At 51.4% G+C, this 23,382-nt stretch overlaps 2 protein-coding genes across 4 annotated transcripts in view; both read left to right on the top strand.

Annotated features, from left to right (window-relative positions):
- Positions 1–23,382, top strand: part of LOC115838561 (E3 ubiquitin-protein ligase RNF169-like) — a 178,687-nt gene that overhangs the window by 33,584 nt on the left and 121,721 nt on the right. The gene's annotated exons all lie outside the window — the stretch shown is intronic.
- Positions 1,895–11,106, top strand: SLC35C1 (solute carrier family 35 member C1). 3 transcript variants are annotated; one of them, XM_030794559.1, is made up of 4 exons: positions 1,895–1,942; positions 3,597–4,123; positions 8,587–9,758; positions 10,085–11,106. In XM_030794559.1, exons 2-3 carry the CDS (start codon positions 3,628–3,630, stop codon positions 9,144–9,146), a joined length of 1,056 nt encoding a protein of 351 aa, XP_030650419.1. In that variant the 5' UTR covers positions 1,895–1,942; positions 3,597–3,627; the 3' UTR covers positions 9,147–9,758; positions 10,085–11,106. The 3 variants fall into 3 exon arrangements, with proteins under 3 accessions (XP_030650419.1, XP_030650418.1, XP_030650420.1); XM_030794560.1 differs by lacking the exon at positions 1,895–1,942 and adding an exon at positions 2,725–3,103; XM_030794558.1 differs by lacking the exon at positions 1,895–1,942 and having other exon boundaries at positions 2,196–4,123.

The raw sequence follows: 23,382 nt of genomic DNA, 5'->3' as shown, positions 1-23,382 counted from the left end.
CAGCTGCCACATTGATGATCTTATGCTCCACCTCACACCAAATTCACACCCTGGATAATCACTCTTGGCAAGACCTAAAATTTCACCCTTTGTGAATAGTTTAAACAATTAACATTCCTTAAAGAAAATTCAAAAGCAAACTGTTTATGCAAGGTACACAATTCCTGGGGGCCTTAGACCCCCTAAGAAACATCCCCACCCCTCCTTTCCCTCATAAGGGATAAAAAGGATTAGAATCCAGGAAACTTGCTGTACTGGCGTGTTACAACCTTAATCCAAGGGAGTGACACTAATGACAGAATTTTGGGTATGATGTAAGGTGAGAGATTGGAGACAGGGGTGTACTTTGGCCTCCATAGAGAGCCCACACTGTCCCCCATACACGCAGCACTGACTGCCCCTGGATCTCTCTCAGTGAAGTGCGTCTGGCCTATACACAAGATATATCTCTTCCCTCCAGTTCAAGGTGACAGCAGTCATCAGACAAGTTCCTGCTAATGTGCTAAGGAGAAGGCCCTTCCAGGTCACCAGGGCCTCTCAGAGACAAGTTTGCCTTGTCTGTCACTAAATTATTTGTCATGGTGAACTCTCAGGCATAAGAGAGACTGGAACAGATATGCATTGCCCTTAATAAACCAAAACCCACACCTTCAAAGGAAAATCCCAGAGGTAGACTCTCCAGTTGGGGTTCAGGAGACCAGCTCAGTCCCTCTTAAGCCTTTCCTTCCCCAAAGGGATATTTTAGTTCCAAAAGTGACAAGGTAACCAGATGGTATCCTCCAGGTGGAGAACAGCCCATAATGAGGAAGCAGAGTCTCATTCCTTGAGGAGGAAGGGGGAGTGCTAGTACCTGGGGCTAGTGGAAGAGGGTAGGGTGTGGGCCCGGCTCGTTCTGGGGCAGCTGTTTACTTCACTGCAGCCTGCAGCCCTCCCATTTCCCTACAGTCCACCCAGGGCTGCGCTCAGCTCCAGTGAAGGTTTGTGCAGTTAGGATCTGAGAGTTTAAACGTACCATACAGGTTTTACCTTTTTATTCTGGAAATTTGCAAATGTACACAAAAGTAAGGAAACTCTTATAATGGATCCCTGTGTATCTATGCCTAGCTACAACAACTATCAATGGCTTATCTTATTTAATCTATCAACCTTTTAAAAAAATTCTTTTTGAGGTCAGGCGCAGTGGCTCACGCTTGTAATCCTAGCACTTTGGGAGGCCGAGGCCGGCGGATCACCTGAGGTCAGGAGTTAGCGAACAGCCTGGCCAACACGGCGAAACCCCGTCTCTACTAAAAATACAAAAAATAACCGGGCGTGGTGGTGGACGCCTGTAATTCCAGCTATTCGGGAGGCTGAGGCAGGAGAATCGCTTGAACCCGGGAGACGGAGGTTGCAGTGAGCTGAAATAGCACCACTGCACTCCAGCCTGGGCGACAGAGCGAGACTCCATCCCAAAAAGAATAAATAAATAAAAATAAAAAATATTTTTGGTAAGTATTCTTAGTATTTTAAAACAAATCCCAGCCATGACATCATCTTACCCGTTAATTAAATGGCACTAATTAAACGGTGCTTGAAATATTACAAACATCTATGTTCGACCATACCACCTAGAGTTCTGGGCAAGAAGGTTGGGACCCACAGGTCAAGCTTAGCACCTTAGTTTTACCATGAAGATAACTCAGGCCGTCGGAGAAAGTGGCCTGCCCAACGCAGGTGCTAGAGCGCGAACCAGAGAAGTCGATCCTCCGGGTCTCCCCGGCTGCCTGGTGAGTGGCAGACCACAGGCTAGACTTCCCAGGCCCCGGCCCTGGAAGGGGCGGGGAACCCTCCCCTCACTGCCGGCTGGAAGAATCCGGGCGGTCCCCGCACGCATTTCTGGAAGTGCAAGCCGGGAGCGCGGCGGGCCAGGAATACAGACAGGTCCCGGGACGTGCCAGCTGCGGTAACTGAAGCCGGGTCCCGGGCGGGCGGGGGGTACCAGGGACAGGAGTAGCCTTGGAAAGAGGAGAAGGCCTCCTCCCACGACCTTCGGGATCGCCGCCTATCCGCCAGCACCCCAGGGCCCCATGCCGCGAACAGGCCGGCGAGGCTGGCACGGTGCCCGGGCCCGGGGCGGAAAGCAGGAAGTCGACCCCGCGGGCGCGGCCCAGGCTGCGGCGCTGCAGGTGCAGCACGGAGTGGCGGGGCGGGCGCCCAGTGCACCGGAGGAGGTGAGCGCCAGGTCGCCTTCGCGGCCCGGGGACACAGGCCGGGGCGAGGGAGCTGATGCGGCTGGACCGGGCGGGGAAACAGTATTTTCTGGGAGTAAGAGATGCTGCCTTGAGCCTTTGGAATCTCGGATCCGGGCCGCCCAGAGGACCTCGATAGGGGCACAGGGAGGACAGACTGAGGTCCGAGAGAGGCGGCGTGGCCTCCGGCCTCGGGGAGCGCTGCCTGGGGTCTCGGGCTTGGGAGAGGGCCCGGGGGCGGTGAAAATGGGGGGAAAGGAGGGGACCACAACATTGTTATGGAAGAGTGAGCTCGGGTTGGCAGACGGACGCGGGGCTGCAACGCGAGTCTCTGGAGGTGGAGGGGTCCAGGCTGATGGAGCGCCGCCCGGGTCCCGGGTCGGGGTTCCGGGAGGTGGACCTGCGAGCCAAGCCTAGCCAAGTCGGGGGACGGAGGCTCCGGGGCGGACGGAGCTGAGGGTGGGCAGGCGAGGGTGATGGAACCCTTCCAGGAAGCAGGGCGAGGCTCAAGCACCCAGAAAAACCTGTGGCTGCAGAGGTCCCCCGCCAGCAGCGGGCAGCGGAGCGCACGGGCGGGGCTGGGGACTGGCGAACGCCGCCTCTCTGGGGCTGTCGCTTTAAGGGCAAGGCGGGGCGTGCGGGCCCTTTAAGGCCACGTGGGGGCGTGTCAGGAAGTGAGTCCCGGGCCCGCCTCGCGGGGAGTCGGCCTCGGATGTCCGGAGGCTCCTGGGCTGAGCCGGCGACGGAGCCCGGGAAGGCAGCGAGACGTGGGCGCTGGCCCAGCCCCCTCCTGCGTCCTTCAGCCCCAAGCCCCGAGCCCCTCTGACCCTTCCGCAGCCTTCAGTCCAGCCGCGCCCGGCCTCCGGCAGCTCCCTGTACGCCTCCCTCCCCCTGCCCACCCTTTCCTCCCGCAGCCGCCCATGCCGCCCTCTCGTCACCTCTTCCCACTCTGCCACGCGTCCTTTTCCTGCACCTTCGCCCCGCGTACCTACTCCTGCCCCGCCCTGCCATTCCTCTCCCCTCCCTTCTCTCTGCGACCCCTCCCTGTTAGGCCCCAGCCTCTTCTCCCCTCACAGGTCTTCTCTGTCCTGGCCTCACTGCCTTACCTATTCCTCCCCCTTGCCCTGTGTCTTGTCTCAGGAGCCCCCTCGGGGTGGGAGCAGGTTGTGGAGCAGCACAACTGGGCTCACCCCACAGCAGAACTTCTCTATCCATGAGGACACTGGGGAGGCCTTTAGGCCAGGCCACATGTGACCATCGAGGGCTGCGGCTTGCTTGCGGAGAGCACAAGTGAGCTCACTGCCCTGGACTCCAGGGAATCAGAGTTCTGGCCGCGGGGTGACCCAGCTCCTCTGCTACCATGAATAGGGCCCCTCTGAAGCGATCTAGGATCCTGCACATGGCGCTGACCGGGGCCTCAAACCCCTCTGCAGAGGCAGAGGCCAATGGGGAGAAGCCCTTTCTGCTGCGGGCATTGCAGATCGCGCTGGTGGTCTCCCTCTACTGGGTCACCTCCATCTCCATGGTGTTCCTTAATAAGTACCTGCTGGACAGCCCCTCCCTGCGGCTGGACACCCCCATCTTCGTCACCTTCTACCAGTGCCTGGTGACCACGCTGCTGTGCAAAGGCCTCAGCGCTCTGGCCGCCTGCTGCCCTGGTGCTGTGGACTTCCCCAGCTTGCGCCTGGACCTCAGGGTGGCCCGCAGCGTCCTGCCCCTGTCGGTGGTCTTCATTGGCATGATCACCTTCAATAACCTCTGCCTCAAGTACGTCGGTGTGGCCTTCTACAATGTGGGCCGCTCGCTCACCACCGTCTTCAACGTGCTGCTGTCCTACCTGCTGCTCAAGCAGACCACCTCCTTCTATGCCCTGCTCACCTGCGGCATCATCATCGGTGAGTGGCAGCTGGGGCCACGGGGGATAGAGTGGTCATGGGGACTGAAACCATGAAGAACAACCCTTCTAGGCATCCTAGGACTTCATCTGTCCCAGCTCCTTTGGTGCAGCAGTCATAGGAGAAAGAGCCTGGGGGCACAGAGAGAGCAAGTAACTTACTAAAGGTCACCCAGCAAGTTAGGAGCCCAGCCAGGGCAAGAACAATAGTAATAATAATAGTAACAACAGCAGCAAAAGCAACTGACATTTGTTGAGTGATTAAAATGTGCCAGGCACTTAGATCTTAGCCATATTAACTCAGCTAATCTTCATAACAAGATGGGAGTATAATCCACATTTTACAGGGGAAAAACCAAGGCACAGAGAAGTTAAGTAACTTGTCCAAGATCACTCAGCTAATAAGTGGCATAGCTGGAATCTGAACTCAAGCAATCTGGCTTCACAGTCCACATGCCCAACCACTGTATTTTATTTAGTTTCTCAAGAGCTCAGGTGTCTTGATTTCCCATCCAGTGCTCGTAGTAGAGGGCAATGCATCTTTTAATAAATACACCATCACCCTGCCAGCCCAGGATAGCACCTGAGACAGTAGCAAGCAATATGCTTTGAGAGGCCTCAGCTGTCTTCCTGGACTTGACCCTCAGAAAATAATAATTATTGATGGGGAAATTACGCTAATTATTTCACATACAGCTTCTCCTTTGTTCTCCCAGAGATCCCCTGGGTTGTGGCATCACTACCAGCGGTCATCTCTATACAAACAAGGAAACTGAGGCTCAGAGATGTTACGTTACTTGCCTACGGCCACACAGCTAGCAAGCAGCCAGGCTGGGATGCAAACCCAGATTGGCCAGACTCCCGGGCCTGTGCTTCTATCCCCTCTGCTCGTCTTGGAGGTTAGAACTGCAGTATTCAATACAGTAGCCATTGGCCACTTATTTAAATTAGTTAAAATTAAGCAAAATGTTAAACATTCACTTCCTCATTTGCAGACGTTAACCTGACTTTCTAGCCACATTTCAAGGGCTCAATAGCCATGTGTGGCTGAGGGCTATGGTATGGGACAGCACAGGTTAGATGGGCCCATATTGTACTGGGCCCCATGCTGTCTGTGTTAGAGGGCCTCCAGCATCCCGTTCCCTCCGAGCCTTCCCAGGGCTGCGTCATCTAGGAACGAGATCTTCATTTGAACCTATGCAGGTTTTTCCTGGTGCTATAAAGTTTATCTTATTTGGCCTACATATCATATTCTTTGCTGATGGCTCAGAGTCCCAGGCTAGATGCACCGGTTGGTGGGGGAAGGGACCCATCCCATGCCACCTGTCCTAGAAAATGTTTCCCGTTGTTGAGCAAGTGCTGGATCTAGGGCTGCTGGGTCTAAGTCCAAGAGGGGAGAGGGGAGAAGGTCATGGTTAGAGTAGGAGAAGCTGCAAGAACCCCCCTGCCAGAACTCTCCCAGCCTGCTTCCATTTCCCTCTCAGGGGAACAGGTGTACCTCCCCTCCTCCCTGTCCTCCTCAGATGCCCCAGGGCTCTCTACTTCATTCCTGCTGACCCTGCCAGGAATGGCCTCAGGGGTAGAGGCTCCTAGTTGGAGAATTTGCTTGCAGGAAGGTGAAGACACTAGGGTAACTGGGCCCAAATCCCAAAGGTAATCCAAGTAACCAATGGTGAGGTTCTGAGAATGGTGCATTCACCAGCCTGCCTGACTGGGCCAGGGGCCAGGGAGTTGGGCGCTCTCTTCTGGCCCAGGACCTGGCCCCCTTTCTGCAGTGTTTCCTCTTTCTTCCTCCTTATGGGGGAAGACGAGTCTCAGGCAACTATTCTAGGCCTCCCCTCCTAGCCCCCCATGTCACACAGTACCTTTCAAAGCTCCTTCTGGGCCAGGCACAGTGGCTCATGCCTGTAATCCCAGCACTTTGGGAGGCTGAGGCAGGTGGATCACCTAAGATCAAGAGTTCGAGACCAGCCTGGCCAACATGGTGAAACCCTGTCTCTACTAAAAATACAAAAAATCAGCTGGGCATGGTGGCATGTGCCTGTAATCCCAGCTACTCGGGAAGCTGAGGCAGGATAATTGCTTGAACCCGGGAGGCAGAAGTTGCATTGAGCCAAAATCGCACCACTGCATTCCAGCCTGGGCAACAGAGCAAGACACAGTCTCAAAAAAAAAAAAAAAAAAAAATGTTCCTTCTGGGCAAGAGTCACTCTAGAACATTGATGTTGCAGTTGCTTCTGGACTCAGAAGGTAACCACCGGGAGGGCTGGGGGTGCTCTAGCCAAGCAGGTGAGTGGGTGGTGCAGCCCTCTGCCCCCCTCATCCTGCCCCCAGCAGGTCTGTGGGTACCCCTTGTGCAAAGGTTCTGTCAAGAAAGAGGAGGGTCGGGCTCTGTGGTTGGGCTGGGCATGGTGGCTCATGCCTGTAATCCCAGCACTTGGGGAGGCCGAGGCGGGCGGATCACCTGAGGTCAGGAGTTCGAGACCAGCCTGGCCAACATGGTGAAGCCCCCTCTCTACTAAAAATACAAAAATTAGCCAGGCATAGTGGTGCGTCCCTGTAATGCCAGCTACTCAAGAGGCTGAGGCACGAGAACCGCTTGAACCCAGGAGGCGGAGGTTGCAGTGAGCCAAGATCGCACCACTGTACTCCAGCCTGGGTGACACAGCGAGACTGTCTCAAAAAACAAAGAGAAAAAGAGAAGAGTGCTATGTGTTGAGTGCCTATGATGTAGGAGGTATCCTGTCTCCTTTAATACTCACAACCACCTCCATAACAACTTTCATTCATTCATTCCACAACTAGTAATTGGTGGCTAAACACATGCCAAGCACCATGCCAGGCTTTGGGGATACAAGTTTGGAAAAGGTAACCTCAGCTGCTACACTCCTGGAGGGCATGGTGGTGACAGTTATGCTAGCATAGTAAGGGCTGCGATGGGGCATGCATAAAAGGGGCTGTGGGAGCTCTGGGCAAGGGAGGGGACCCGCGGACAGGGCAGTCTAAGCAGGCCCTCTGGGGGAAGTTTAGAAACTGGGTTTAGAGGAAGAAGTAGGGACAGAACATTCTAGACAGAAGGAAGAGCACGTGCACTTCTTCATGGCTGGGCCACAGCGAGACTCACCAGACACGAGGCTGCCCAGTCAGGCCGACTCCATGTGGTGCAGGTCCTAAGAGCTGTGGTGAGTGAGTGGAATTTCTCCTGAAGGCGGCAGAGAGCCACAGAGAGGCTTCACACCAGGGCACAGCCTGGACTGATCTGGACTTCAGGATGATCATTCCGGTTGCAAGGTGGAGAGTAGATTGGCTGGAGTGGAGGACAGAGAGGTGACCCAGAGAGCTCAGAGTGGTTAAGTAACTTCTCCCAGGCCACTCAGCTTCTAAATTGCAGAGCCTGATTGGAGGCTAAATCCCTCTGGCCCCAAAGCTTTCCCCACTGCCCCGTGTTGCCGGATGCTGTGGCAGGAAGTATAACGTGCATTGTTCAGCCCCTGCCTTCTGGGAGCATGGGATCTGGCTAAAAAGACCAGACTGTCACCTGGGCAGGGGCCCAGCAGCCCAGGGCAGGCAAGGGGCTTTGAAGGAAAGCGAGGCAGTAAGAGTCCAGGTCGTGGGGCTGTCAGGAAAGGATTCTCCAGGAGAAGCCAACTTGGACCTTGACAGATGAGTAGAATCCCCTAGAAAGGAGGAGGGTGTTTCTGGCACAGGACATGAACAAGGACACTGAGGCCCAGGGTGAGGAGCAGGGAGGCTGGGGCGACCATAGGACAGAGGAAGGGCTGGCAAGGGTGCAGGCACCCCCGCCTGCCACGCCAAGGAGTATAATCCTGATGGCAGAAGTGGGGAGCCACGGAAGCTCTTTGAGCAGGAGGTGACACAAGATGAGAGTCTCAGAGTCACTGCCCCAAATGACACAAGAGATTCTAACTTGACGCGCCCCATGATGACATCATGAGCTCCCATTCCATGCAAGAAGCAGCCAAGGCTTAGACACTGGGAGTCATTTACTCAGGGTCACCTTAAATCACATTAACCACTAAATGGCACTCATTCTTCAGAACTCAGTTCAAATGTTATTTTCAGATGCCCCAGGCCAGCACAGTCGCCCACTTACAGGCTCTCACGGCACCTTGTACTACTTTATGGACCTCATTACAATTCTTACAATTGTAATTAAAGAAGTAACTGGGAAGATTTGTTTTAATGTCTTTCTCCTCTGCTAGCAGATAAGCTGCCAGAGGAAGTGTTCTTGCCCTGGGCCGCTCCCGTAGGTCACGTAGAGTGCAGAGTGCTTTGCCTGCAGTGGAGACTCTGGCTGTGCTTATTGGAGGGAGGCCTGGGGAGGAATGGGGAGGGCCGCAATACTCAGTCTGTGAAATTTGGTGTCTGATCCTCTGTCCTTCTTCCTCCTCGTCCTCATCCCTCTTCCCCGCCCTTCCCCCACTCCTCCTCTCCCCACTGCAGGGGGCTTCTGGCTTGGTGTGGACCAGGAGGGGGCAGAAGGCACCCTGTCGTGGCTGGGCACTGTCTTCGGCGTGCTGGCCAGCCTCTGTGTCTCGCTCAACGCCATCTACACCAAGAAGGTGCTCCCGGCGGTGGACGGCAGCATCTGGCGCCTGACCTTCTACAACAACGTCAATGCCTGCGTCCTCTTCCTGCCCCTGCTCTTGCTACTTGGGGAGCTGCAGGCCCTGCATGACTTTGCCCAGCTGGGCAGTGCCCACTTCTGGGGGATGATGACGCTGGGCGGCCTGTTTGGCTTCGCCATCGGCTATGTGACAGGACTGCAGATCAAGTTCACCAGTCCCCTGACCCACAATGTGTCGGGCACGGCCAAGGCCTGTGCCCAGACAGTGCTGGCCGTGCTCTACTACGAGGAGACCAAGAGCTTCCTCTGGTGGACGAGCAACATGATGGTGCTGGGCGGCTCCTCCGCCTACACCTGGGTCAGGGGCTGGGAGATGAAGAAGACTCAGGAGGAGCCCAGCCCCAAAGAGGGCGAGAAGAGCGCCATGGGGGTTTGAGCGCCACAGGCACCCCGGATGGCCCCGCCCCAGAGCCCGTACGCAGGCGGGGCCAGCACAGCAGTGAAGGCGGTCTCCCGGACCCCAGAAGGGTGCTGTGGTGTGGACTGGGTGCTACTTACAGACCCAATCAGAATACGGTGGTTAAGAAGGAACCAGTGTTTACAAGTAATATCAGAAAGTTGCCAAACCTGTCTCTATCCTCTCGTATTTCTGAGTTTTTGTCCTACCCGAGGGAGCACCGTAGTGAGAGTTGAACCCCTTCCTTCCGCCTCCAGGGCCTGTCTGCCTCCACATCACTGAGGACAGGGACAGGCAACAACCTCGAAGGGACAGCAATGGCAAAGCCACGAAGGCTTCACTGTACTCAGGGGAGATGGCCCTACCACAGCCACCTGGAGAGGGTTGGGGAAACCTTCCGTCTGCGGTGGGCAGGCAGCCTCACCCTGGCCCACAGACCAGCCTTCCTTTGGAGGAAAGTGTGGGCTGGACTGAGGGAGGAAATGAGTGAGTTCCCTCTGACACCAGCAGATCCCGAGGGGCTGCTGGGCAGTGGCCTGGGAATGGGGTGATTTTGAGAAAGTGCCCACCATCTACAACCTGTATGTCCAGGTTTCTTCTTTTTTTTTTTTTTTTTTTTTTTTTTAGATGGAGACTTGCTCTATCACCCAGGCTGGAGTGCAGTGGCACAATCTCGGCTCACTGCAAGCTCCGCCTCCCGGGTTCACGCCATTCTCCTGCCTCAGCCTCCTGAGTTGCTGGGACTACAGGCGCCCACCACCACGCCTGGCTAATTTTTTGTATTTTTTTAGTAGAGACGGGGTTTCACCATGTTAGCCAGGATGGTCTTGATCTCCTGACCTCGTGATCCGCCCGCCTCGGCCTCCCAAAGTGCTGGGATTACAGGTGTGAGCCACCGTGCCCAGCCGTATGTCCAGCTTTCGAACACGAGGAAACCATGCTTCTCTTAGAGGTTAAGCAGGGTCATTAACATCCTCCCCCAGTCCCTAACACCACACTGTCCTGCGTGGCTCCTCTGGCCCCGAGGGGCACCTGTCCCTCTGGTCTCCTAGCACCTGGCCAGGTAACAGCCTTCTGAAAGCAGAGCCAGGGAGCTGCTTCTCTCTTCTCCCAGTTCTACCTCCCTAAAAGCCTTCCTCCCCAGGTGGGGCTGATGGGGCAAGGGTCCAGACTAAGAGCCTTCCACCCCAGCTGTGTCTGGCGCCCCTAGATCTGTGCAAAGGAGGTGTTATAGCTGGTTCTGAGACGCTTGCCTTGTGATGGTAAGACACCAACCTTTACATTCTTCCCTGAGGTTGTGGCTGAGAGCCTGCTTGGCCCCACTGTTAGTCCAGCGAGCTCCTATATCAAAATGCCGTAGGCCGGGTGGCTTACAAACAACAGAAAGGTATTGCTCACAGCCCTGGGGGGCTGGGACGTCCAAGATCAAGAGGCTGGCAGATTCGGACTCCGCTGAGGGCTGTTTCCCGATCCATAGATGGTGCCTTCTCGCTGTATCCTCAATGGTAGAAGCATAAACAAGCAACCTCCTTCCTGTGTCTTTTATAAGGACTCCAACCTCGTTCATGAGGGCTCCTCCCCCGTGACCCAATCAGCTCCAAAGGCCCCACCTCCTAATACTGTCACCTTGGGGGTGAGAATTCCAATGTGAATTTGCAGGGGAAGGGGGGACACACAAATGTCGGAGCCATAGCACCCTTCACCGCACCCTCCTGCACTCAGGGTGGCTTGCACTCCCCGGCCCTTCTGGTGGGCATTTGGTACGTCCTTTCTCTTGGGGTGATTTCTGATGTTTTTACTCTCTATAGTGAAAAGCTGGGGAGAGTAGGTCTTCTCCCCCCACCCTCTCCAGTCCCCTCACAATCCCAGATGGGTTCTAATGCAGTTGCTGGGGCCTGACGCCGTGAGTTGTTGGTGATTCAATAAAGAATCCGTAAGATCCTGTGTGTGTGGCCTGAGGGAAGAGGCAGCAGGGCTGGAGAAGGTTTGTGAACATTTAATCTCATGCCCAAATGGTGGGAGGGAGCCAGCCATAGGAGGAGTGAAGTAAGGGCATTCCAGGCAGAGGTCACAGCTCATGCACAGGCCCTGCAAAAGGAAAAGAGTTGAAGGTGGTCAAGGACCAGAGAGAAGGCCAGGGTGGCAGGAGCAGACTTGAGGAAGCTGATTGGCTGTCTCCACTGGGGTCCAGCCTCAAGGGGAGGACAAATCCCAGAAATAGGAAAGGAGGTAGAGATAAATTTGGCAGCTTTCTGACATTCCTTCAAAATGCTGTTTCCTTTTGATTCCACTCACCATGGGGAAGAGTGGAAAGAGGGGTTAGAGGCCTGGGCGCAGGCAGGGACCAAATTAAGCACCACGGCAAGGAGTTTAGATTTATTCCCAGTGCCACGGGCAGCCACTGGGAGTGCCATGATTTGATTTATAATTTACGAAGATCTCTCTGGCCCTTGTGAGGAGAATGAATTGACAACAAAGGCAAGGGTGGCAAGGGCACAAGTAGGGTGACCAGTCAAGAGGTTACAGTGTGGCCAGGAGAGAAACAATGGTGGCTTAGACTAGGGTGGTGGCTGCAGAGATAGAACAGCTTTGAGATGCATTTTATTATTTTATTTATGTATTTATTTATTTTTTGACACTGAGTTTCGCTCTTGTTGCCCAAGCTGGAGTGGCGCGATCTTGGCTCACTGCAACCTCTGCCTCCCGGGTTCAAGTGATTCTCTAGCTCCAACCTCCTGAGTAGCTGGGATTACAGGCGTGTGCCACCATGCCCAGCTAATTTTTTTTTTTTTAATAGAGATGGGGTTTCATGATGTTGGCCAGGCTGGTCTTGAACTCCTGACCTCAGGTGATCTGTCCGCCTCGGTCTCCCAGAGTGCTGGGATTACAGGTGTGAGCCAATGCACCTGGCCTGAGCTGCATTTTAGAAGTAAAGTCAAGAGACCTTTCAGAGAGATTGCCCTGTGGGGTTGACGGGAAGAAAGAATTCAAGGACAATGCCCAGACTTCTGCCTTACACAACTGGGAATGGAGGTGCCATTTATTGGACAGGGAAGACTAAGCAGTGAGAGGCAGGCCTGGGACCAAGAGTTTATTTTTGGACATGTTAAGCTTGAGATGTCTGCAGACTGGGATGGGACATGATCCAGTGGGGACGTCAAGTCGACTCTGAGATGTTAGGACTATGGAGGTCTTTGTGAAGGAGAAAGCACTAAAGAAATGGCCTATTCCACGTACTGTGGATGCCTGACATATTACCCCAAAATTTGGCAGCTGAAAACAGCCATTTCATTTTGCTCATGATTTGGGGAAGGGCATAGCTGAGGAGTTCTTGCTTCAAGTCATGTGGTTGTAGTCAGAGGTTGGCCTGGGCTGCAGTTGTCTGAAAGCTCAACTGGGCTAAACGTCCAAGACCACTCATCACATGGCTGGCAACTGGATGTCAGCTAGAAGCTTAGCTGGAGCTGTCAACTGGAGCATCTACGTGTGGCCTTTTCGGTATGGGAGGCTCAGAGTGGTCAGACTTCTTACAAGCTGTTGGCTTCCCCCAGACTGAGTGTCCCAAGAGGAATAGGTAGGAGCTACCTGCACTTTTCTGCCCCAACTTTGGAGTCACATAGTTTCACTTCTGCCCTTCTCTACTGGTTGAAGCAATCAGAAGCCAGCCCAGAATCAAGAATAGAGGACAGAAACCCCACCTCTCATGGGAGGAGGCTCAAAGGATAATGAGGCTATGTATTAAGACCACCACACAGCCTGTTTTAGTCCACTTGAGCTGCTCTAACAAGATACCTTATACTGCGTAATTTATAGACAATAGAAATGTATCGCTCACATTTCTGGAGGCTGGGAAGTCCAAGATCAAGATGCCAGCAGATTCATTGTCTAGTAGGGCTCATTCTCTGCTTCATAGACGGTGTCTAGTTGCTGTATCCTAACATGGCAGAAGAGGCAAACAAGCTGGCTCTGGCCTCTTTTATAAGGGCACTAATCTTATTCATGGGGGCGCCACCCTCATGATTTAATCACCTCCTAAAGGTCCCATCTCTCGATGCTATTGCACTGGGGCTTAGGTTTCAACATATTTATTTTAGGGGAACACAAGCATTCAGACCATAGCATAATCTTTCTATGGTTGTGCATTGATAGCAGCCCCTCTGTAGCCCATGATATGTAGGAAAAACAAATGGGACATGTCTGTGTTATTTCGTGTAGCTCAGCCAGGAGCCACATTAGATCTGAAGTATAATGAAAGTTTAAGCCCGGTTCTTCACAGAACTCCCAGTGTGCCCTCTCAGTAGTAATAGCTAGAGGTTTATACTGTGCCTTTAAATTTTCCCAGCACTTTCTCACTTAGAGTCATGGACTCTCAGAATCAGAAAGGATCAGGACCACTGAGATTATCCAGCCTAGATATGAGCCTGCCTCCTTTCATGGAATCATCTATGACTTCCATTAAGCTGCCTCTAATCAGGACTTTTTGAATATTAATATTATCGTATCTACAAAGCATTAAAATTCATTCTTTCAGTAAATATTTTTTGAGTACTTACCATATGCTAGGCATACCTCAGAGATTGAGACAGAGCACAGTTCCTACATTCTTGGAGGTTAGCGAGAGAAGAACAGTCAGCAAAAAGACAAAATATAAACAATACATAGCAAGTGCCACAAAGAAGATAAGGCCTAGTTAAGGGACTGATGGTATTGAGGGATGACTTTAGATCAGAGGATCAAAGACCTCTCTGTGTAAAGATGTGAGTAAAGATTGAAATGTGGCAAAGGAGCAGTCAGGAGAAGATCTGGGGTCAGAACGTGCCAGGAAGAGGGATCAGCAGGTACAAAGGCCCTGGGTGGGAGTATGGCCAGCTTGAGTAAGGAAAGGCAAGGCCAGGGTGGTCAAGAGATGCTAAGAGATGAGATCACAGCATGGGAGGTGGGAGTTCCTAAGTCACAGGATAAACTAGTTAAATTTCTTTTGCCTGCAACTAAGAGATCAACTGAAACTAGTCACAGTAGTTGCATGCACACCTGGTCACTTTCCGTTCCTTCCAGCCCCATACGCGCATTCTTCATCTCCCATCAAGAGGTGGATTCTGTTGAATCTTTAAGTCAGGGCTGATCGTGTAACTTACTCTAACCAACAGAAAACAGAAAAAGTAGGCCGGGCGCGGTGGCTCACGCCTGTAATCCCCACACTTTGAAAGGCCAAGGTGGGCGGATCACAAGGTCAGGAGATCGAGACCATCCTGGCTGACACGGTGAAACCCCGTCTCTACTAAAAATACAAAAATTAGCCGGGCGTGGTGGTGGGCGCCTGTAGTCCCAGCTGCTGGGGAGGCTGAGGCAGGAGATGGCGTGAACCCGGGAGGCGGAGCTTGCAGTGAGCTGAGATCGCGCTGCTGCACTCCAGCCTGGGCAACAGCGTGAGACTCCGTCTCAAAAAAAAAAAAAAAAAAGAAAAGAAAACAGAAAAAGTAATGTGCTGGGGCTTCGGAGGCCAGGCCTTAAGTGGAGTGGGAGCTTGTGCCTCTCCCCTGGCAATCCTGAGACCACCATACTATCAGGAAGCCCAAGCAAGCCGTATGGAGAGGCCACCTGGCAGAGAATCGAGGCACCACAGTCAACAGCCCCTGTTCTCAACCCCATCAGATGAACACAGCCACACAAGCGCCCCTAGGTCAAACCTGCAGAAGAACCACCCAGTCCACCCACAGATTCTAGAGAAATAGTAAATTGTTATTTTAATCCTCTAAATTTTGGGGTGACTTATTACACAGCAATAAATAACTGATACAGTAGCCTAAATAAATAGGGCGGGGGTTGTTTGAAGGAAACTGGGGTTTCTTATGGAATTTCAAGATCAGAAAAGCCAACCCTCAAAAAGAGAAGGAACCAGAATTCTGTAGCCATCAGCAGCAGGAGTTTACAGCCTTCCAGCCAGAGCACCTGCTGATGCATCCCAGTCTAACGTTCAGATCCGACTCTCCACTTCCTGGGAGGAGGGTGTGATTGGGTCAGACACCCTCACCCCCAAGAAAGGACACATAGATCACCCAGAGCGTTGCTAGGGGGCCCATGGATGAGCCCCACAGCATGCTGGGACAATAGTCAAGGCTGCACCCACTACACTGGAATATTCCTCGCAATCGACTCTAATGGATAAAATTAATGTGGCAAAAAAAGTTTTAATTTTTTTTCTGACTTGATCTTTGTTCATAAAATGCTGTTCATCACTGAACTTGCCCAAGCTCCTTACTTTGCAGCTGAGGAAACTAAGGCACAAGAAAGTTAAAAAAAGTTTCTGAGGCCACAGAGCAAAGTAGTGGCTGTGCCCAAAGTAGACCATGAGTCTCCTGATCCTAATTGCAGACACTTTCTTCCTGCTTAAGGTCACATGCTGATTGGCAAGAGAGCTATTTTTTAAATTAAGCAAACATTTAAATAAACTTTACTGGATGTCAGGCATGGTTGAAAGTGTTTTGCAAATATTAATTCACTTAATCCTCATAACAACCCTATGTGGGTACAATTATTATCTTCCATCTCACAGATAAGAACTGAGGCACAGAGAGGTTAAGTAATTTGTCTGAGGTCACACAGCTAATAAGTACCAGAACTAGAAATCAAACTTAGGCAGTCTGGCTCTCAACCGTAAAACCATGTTGCTTCCCTAGTATAATATTTATTATTTTCATGTTATCATCATAATAATCCCATAATGGAAGTAAAGGTGAGATTATCTAAGGGTAAAAAAAGACTAGGTCTTAGGGTCTAAAGATCTAGACGGAAACCATGTGCTAGCTGTGTGGGCTTAGCCAACTCACTTAACCGCTCTCTGATTTTTTTCCTTCTCCGAAAGAAAGGAAAGTTGTTTTTTACTTTAAAAGATAACATGGGCCGGGCGTGGTGACTCACGCCTGTAATCCAGCACTTTGGGAGGCCGAGGCGGGCAGATCACAAGGTCAAGAGATTGAGACCATCCTGGCCAACATGCTGAAACCCCATCTCTACTAAAAATACAAAAATTATCTGGGCGTGGTGGCACATGGCTGTAGTCCCAGCTACTCGGGAGGCTGAGGCAGGAGAATCCCTTGAACCCCGGAGGCAGAGGTTGCAGTGAGCTGAGATCACATCACTGCACTCCAGCCTGGCAACAAAGCGAGACTTCGTCTCAAAAAAAAACAACAACAAAAAAGATAACATGATGGCTTAAGGTGTCAACATATATAAAATTTAATTGCCAGGCCTGATGCAATGGCTCACACCTATAATCCCAACTTTGGGAGACCAAGGTGGGCAGATCACTTGAGGTCAGGAGTTAGACACCAGCATGGGCAACATGGCAAGACCCCATCCCTACAAAAAATACAAAAATTAGCTGGGCCTGGTGGTGCGTGCCTGTAATCCCAGCTACTCAGGAGGCTGAAGCAGGAGAATCACTTGAACCGGGGAGGTGGAGGTTGCAGTGAGCCGAGATCACGCCACTGCACTCCAGCCTGGGTGACAGAGCAAGACTATCTCAAAAAAAAAAAATTAGTTTTCAGATGAAAATTGAGGCCCCAAAGGGTCAAAGGACTTGCCCAGTGTGAAGAAGGAATTAATGAAATCAACTATAACCTAATAGTAGTAGTAATAGAATTTTAAAATCCTCTTAAAGTTGCAGCAAAGTGTGACCCCTTCCCCCTTATATTCAAGTTAAAGGGAATATTAACAACCTGTCTTCTCTCTGTGGACAGTGAACCTTATCTATATTCCCCAACTCCACATTCCTCAAAGTTTATTGCAGGCCCAGCGAGTTCCTGCACAGCTGCAGGGTCACAAGACTGATAAGTTTAGGTTGCAAGACATGTTTCTCTCAAGATGTAAGAAATGTTGTAATGCTGCCTTTGTTTCTTGCTGCTGTAACTCGCTTCCCGCCTCACGTAGTTCCCTCCTTAAGATGTTTAAAAGTAGGAAAAGCCCTTTATTTGGGGCTCAGACTTTCTGGACATATGTCTGGCTGGGCCGGTGATCATCTTAATAACCTCTCCTGAACCTTCTTTTCGGTGTCTCCAGTCTTTGATTTTCCTGCAACAAGTGCATTGAAGACAAAACGCAATGCAGTGCTCAGCCCTCCTGGCCTCCTGCCTGATTCGCTTCAGAGCGCACCACACGGGTGGAAGAGCTGCCCCCACCGCATACAGCCCTCACCCACAGTGTGACAGGCAGAACCAGGACCAGACCTACCCAGGACCAGACCTCCCACACACCGTGGCTTCTGTGAAAGGACTAAATTTAGGGCCTGAAACCAGCTGAAATGAGGACAGCAGAGCCTGCTGTGCTGCAGCTGCCCATCCAGGTGTGCTCGGAGCGTAGATGGAGTGTGGGTATGGGGGAAGGAGAGGCGATTCGCCCAGTGGGGAATTGATAACATTAGAGCTGGGAACCAGTTTGGAAGTCAGAGCTCAGCCCCCTGCTCTGCTGACAAGGCTGAGACTCAGAGGAGTCTCAAGAAGGCTGAGGTCACAGTGTGATGGGGCAGAACCAGGACCAGAGCTACCCAGAGCCCTCCTCCCAGGCCAGTGCCCTTTCCACTGAGTGTAATAACACTAGCACTTTTTAAAAATTGCTCTGTCAGCCCGGTGCGGTGGCTCATGCCTGGAATCCCAGCACTTTGGGAGGCCGAGGCGGGCAGATCACAAGGTCAGAAGTTTGAGACCAGCCCGGCCAACATAGTGAAACCCCGTCTCTACTAAAAATACAAAATAAAATTAGCTGGGCATGGTGGTGGGTGCCTATAATCCCAGCTACTCAGGAGACTGAGGCAGGAGAATCACTTGAACTCGGGAGCTGGAGGTTGCAGTGAGCCGAGATCACACCACTGCATTCCAGCCCAGACAATAGTGTGAGACTCCACCTCAAAAAAAAAAAAAAAAAAATTTGCTCTGCCACCCAGGCTAGAGTGCAGGGGCACAATCATAGCTCACTGTAACCTTGAACTCCTGGGCTCAAGCAATCCTCCTGCCTCAGCTTCCTGAGTTGCTGGGACTACAGGTGCCTGCTATTATGCCCAGCTAATTTTTTTATCTTTTGAAGAGATGAGATCTTGCTATGTTGCTCAGGGCTGGTCTCGAACTCCTGGCCTTAAGCAATCCTTCTATCTCAGCTTCCCAAAGTGCTGGGATTACACAGGTGTGAACCACACCAAGCACAGCCATAATTTTTAAAATAATAACTAATATTGTGTTGGGTACTTGCCACATGCCAGTTGCTATTCTAAGACCTTGATATATATTCACATCTGAAACAGGTACTATTAACACCCCATTTACAGGTAAGGAAACCATGGCACAGAGAGGTTAGCAACGTGCCCCAAATCACATAGAAAGGCCTCTCTCTCTGCACACCGAGAGACCAAATATACAAACACATATGGCCAAACCGTATATGATAATAGAACTGTGCCCTACAGCCTCCATCATGATCACCCCTGGAAGCCAAACCACCACCTCTGCAGCGATTGGCCCAGAAGGATCAGGACTTGGTCAATGATTGCCAGGGACTGCCAGTATCCTTATGTCCCCCGACACCATCCCCACCAGTACAACCACCACATCCAACTCAGGACCAATCAATCACGTAGGATGTCGGGCTTCTAGTTAGCTGCCTCCAGCACCCCCATGCCAACAGCCTCCAGTGAGGGCACACCTGAAGCCTTCCCTTTTTCTCACTGCAAATCTTTCTCACTCTGCCTGACTCTGAGTCTTTGCCAAATATATGTAGTGGTGGCCGACTCCCTTGCTATGGCTCTGAATAAAAAGCCTCTGTGTGGGGTCTTACTTGTATGGTCATTGTTTATTTCTTTTCTTTCTTTTTTTTTGAGATAGAATCTTACTCTGACACTCAGGCTGGAGTGCAGTGGTATGATCTCAGCTCACTGTAACCTCCGCCTCCTGGGTTCAAGTAATTCTCCTGCTTCAGCCTCCCAAGTAGCTGGGATTACAGGCATGCACCACCACACCCAGGTAATTTTTTTGTATTTTTAGCAGGGACGGAGTTTCACCATGTTGGCCAGGCTGGTCTCGAACTCCTGACCTCAGGTGATCCACCCACCTCGGTCTCCCAAAGTGCTGGAATTACAGGTGTGAGCCACCATGCCCCGCCTGGTCATTGTTTATTTCTACACCCTCCACTGCCCATCAGCTTTCTGTCCAGGTACCGGCTGGCTCGGGAGGAAGACAGAATTCATTCTCAGAGGATTTTCAGGCAGGTGGAGGGTGCCTGTGGGCTGGGGGTAAGGCCAGCTGTCATTTCTATCAGACCAGGGGTCCGGCACCCACACACCTTGCTCTGTAGCCACAGAAGGGTTATCTGATTTTCCAGCCAGCCAATGAGTCCAGCCCTGCTGCCTCCCCAGGTCACTGTACCTTGGGTCCCTGCCTCACCTCATCTTTCATTCTCCTATGCCAGAAGGAGGGAGGACCCGCCCTTCTTGAGTGCCTAATATGTACTGGGCCTGAGCTAGCCTCTTTACATCCTTCACCTCATTTAGTCCTAACCCTCTGAGGCAAGGCCATGTTTCCATTGCATTTGAGATACACTGGTTTTTAGCAGTGTATCCAAAGTCACTTAACTTCCCCCATACCTCCGTTTCCATGTCTATAAAATAGAGGGAGGGGCTGGGCGCTGAGGCTCACGCCTGTAATCCCAGCATGTTGGGAGGCTGAGGCAGGTGGATCACTTGAGGTCAGAAGTTTGAGACTAGCCTGGCCAACATGGTGAAACCCCGTCTCTACTAGTTAGCATTTCAAAGTCTCGTTTGTTATCGGAATTAACCAGACAAAGAATGGCCATGCAGCACCACCCACAGAATTGAGAAAGCTATCAATCTGTCAATCCTGTCCGTGTCCAGGCTGGGTGAGGTTTCCTGTGTTGAGATTGCAGTGAGCCGAGATTGAGCCATTGCACTCCAGCCTGGTCGACAGAGTGAGATTCCATCTCAAAATAAATAAAATAAAGATGCTGGACAAGATCAGTGCCTCCGGGAAGCTCGGGGAGCCAAGTGGGCTCCTGGCCTTCACTCCTGCTTCAAGCAGGGCAGCTTTGGGTGTGTCCCTTCACACATGGAAGATATGCTTTAGACGTAGTTAGACTAACAGGGGTGGGGTGAGCCTTGCACACGTTGGCCATAGGATTTCAGTGAGGGGAGTGGGTAGAAGTCCCTGTGGACCAATCTCTGATCTTTTATCCTTGCTGACATAGCCACAGTTTTGTTCCTTTCTGTTCTGAGAAGACTTGGAGAAGGGAGAGGTGGCACTAAATCTCGATTCATGAGAATGAATTCTGATCATCCCAGCCTCCTTGTCAGTTATTAGTTTAAGCAGGATTGGCCATTGAGGCATGAGAAGTCTACTAGTGGCTTCTGGAAAGGTTTTCTAACTCTTCAAAAGAGACACAAAACAGGAACGTTCCCTCTCTGGTCTCTGGAGGTATGCTCATCACGATGGCTGGAGCTGTGGCAGCCATTTGGGACCATGAGGGCAATCACTTTAGGACACCTGAGTCTTCGGTGACATCACTGAACTTTGGAACTAACCAATTTAGGCACCGTTTATGCTTCTTTTAATATGTTTTCCCTCCCATGCTGCTAAAGTGTCTTAGCTGGCTTAGCTCAGCATTTCTGTTGTGTGGTTAACACGGTCCTGTTCTAAGCCTTAAGAACCCACAACTAGAACAATTGGATGACGCAGCCCAGCAGGGCTTGAATTGAAACTATTCATTCAACAGCACCTGTCAGAGCAAGCTCCTGGGCACCTGCCTGGGTTCTCAACCTCCAACCAATCCCCTTCTTTTCCTTTTACTCTATACTGTGCTTCTCAACCTATTCCCAGCCTTTCATCAGTTCTATGGCTTCCCTGCTTCCCCTTGAATCAACCTAGGCTCCACTCCTGGACTTTCATCCATTCCTTGGACCTTCTGGTTAATCTGGGTAACAGTTCAGCCCCATTCAGCCTGATCCCAAACTCCTGCCATAATGCCTGCCCATTGGTTTTCCTGCTTAACCTCCTCCCAGAAAAGTAAATGAGACACACAACCCACACCTGAAACAACATGTATTTGAAAAGCCCTGATTTAAAGCACACTCACTTTGGATGGAATCTCAAAGGGAGAGAAATGATTTAGAACAATACAATCAATTCAACCACCACCCCAGTGAATCAGTGGGTCCTGGAACCAACCCTATCGATCCTCTAAATCTTGGGCTCTGGAATGGCATCATAGTCATGGAACTGAACATGAACCAAACTATATTCCATTTGTCTCTGCTCCCAACTCCCAAAACCTACTGGGGTAGGATCAACAGAGAAAAACACCGACCGTCATCTCTGTCCTAGAACTGAGAGCTCAAGCCCATCAGAGTTGAACTCTGGGAGGTAAGAGAACGTGCAGAGGATGTGAAGGTTGTCACCCCTCCTGAGGCCAGGCAGGCAACGTGCATGGGGAAAGAAGCCAGGGTGTGAGGCAACAGTATTGGTGGGACCTGTGAGAAAGTGGGGACCAGTGAGACCAGCAAAACGCCAAAAGTCCAAATTTTCAAAAATACCACCAGCTAAACTAGTTTGCCCCACTGGCCTCCAGTTTTCCAGCTTCTAGGCTTTGGAGTCAGTTGGCCCTGAAATGGAATCCCCGCTCTGCCATCTGTTGGCTATGGGACTTTGCAAGAGCAAGGTAACATCTCTACAGCCTCAGTTTCCCAGCCACTTCCTAGCTGTGTGACCACAGGCAAATGACTTGATGTCTCTAAGCCTTGGTTGCCTCATCTGTAAAGTGAGGTTCATAATAATTTCTATTCTAGAGGGCAGTGCAATGATTGGATGAGATAATGCATGTTGTATTGCTTAGCACATTGGCACACAAACAGCAAGGTGATTATTAGATGGAAGCTTCCAGGAGAAAGAATGGCAGGGCCTTTTCCCCTCTGCTATGTGGGCTCATGGATTCAGCTCTGATGTCTGCCAGAACAGCCTTCTAGCCTGCTGGGTGGGAGAGGGCTGTGCTGGCAGGAGCTAGAGATGCCGGAACCTTAGTGCTGCATCCATCCCTGATGCCCTCATCCCCTAAATGGATCTCCGCTCCTGCCCTGCTGCTGCAGTCTCAGGGAAGATGAAACTTACTATCACAAGAGTGAATTCCTAATGAAAAGCCCAACAGGGACAACTAGTTACATAAAGGAGGAAAGCAAGCTGGATGGAGATGATGGTAAACTAGACAGTTCTGCATGGGGCAGCCACTCCTCAGCTCTCATCATTTTTTGCCATTTGGGAATGTGGGCCTCAAAGGCTGGAATTTCTAATTTTGCAAGAGAAGCCGGAAATCTGAAAGTTTATGTGCAATTTCCCGAGTTTAAAAGAAGATTCAAATTTATAAAAGACTGTGCGTGTGGGCTGTGTGGCACATATGTGGACCAAATTCAGCATCAGGCCATCATTTCACAGCCTCTTAGAGGATAAATTCTTTGGAAGCTTATCACATCAGTGAGGGGTCGAGTAGGGCACAGAACCCACAGGGCAAAGGTGGCAGCATCTCTACCAACCAGAGCTAATGGATTGTCCCTGTTTTCTGTCCCAGTTCAAATGCCCTTCTTTTTCCACCTCCACAGAAGAGAAGCTTCCCATAGGGGATCGGTCTGGCCGCTTCTACCATTTTCTAGCAGCAATTAGTGTAATAAAAAACATTTACAGGCTCTCTGAGTGTGTGAAAGGTTTTACCGCCCTTCTCTGCTGTGTTGTTGCTAATGAGCAAGACAGGGAAGCAGGAGAGAACTAGAGGAGTTGTGTGACGATTGCTTTTGCCACTGCTGTTAATAATAGTTATAATAACAAGCCTTCTGTTATAATAATAATTAATAATAATAACAACAGGCTGGAGGCAGTGGCTCATGCCTGTAATCCCGGCATTTTGGGAGGCCAAGGCCGGTGGATCCCTTGAGGTCAGGAGTTCGAGACCAGCCTGGCCAACATGGTGAAAACCCATCCCTACTAAAAATACAAAAATTAGCCGGGCATGGTGGCGGGCGCCTGTAATCCCAGCTACCCGGGAGGGCTGAGGTGGGATAATCTCTTGAACCCAGGAGGCAGAGGTTGCAGTGAGCTACTGCAACCTGAGGTCATGCCACTGCACTCCAGCCAGGGCAACAAGAGTGAAACTCTGTCTCAAAAAACTAAAAATAAAA

The sequence above is a fragment of the Nomascus leucogenys genome, chromosome 15, assembly GCF_006542625.1.
Source record: "Nomascus leucogenys isolate Asia chromosome 15, Asia_NLE_v1, whole genome shotgun sequence".
Lineage (NCBI taxonomy): Eukaryota > Metazoa > Chordata > Mammalia > Primates > Hylobatidae > Nomascus > Nomascus leucogenys.
The sequence above is the reverse complement of the archived record's forward strand: the minus strand, read 5'-3'. Positions and strand labels throughout refer to the sequence as shown.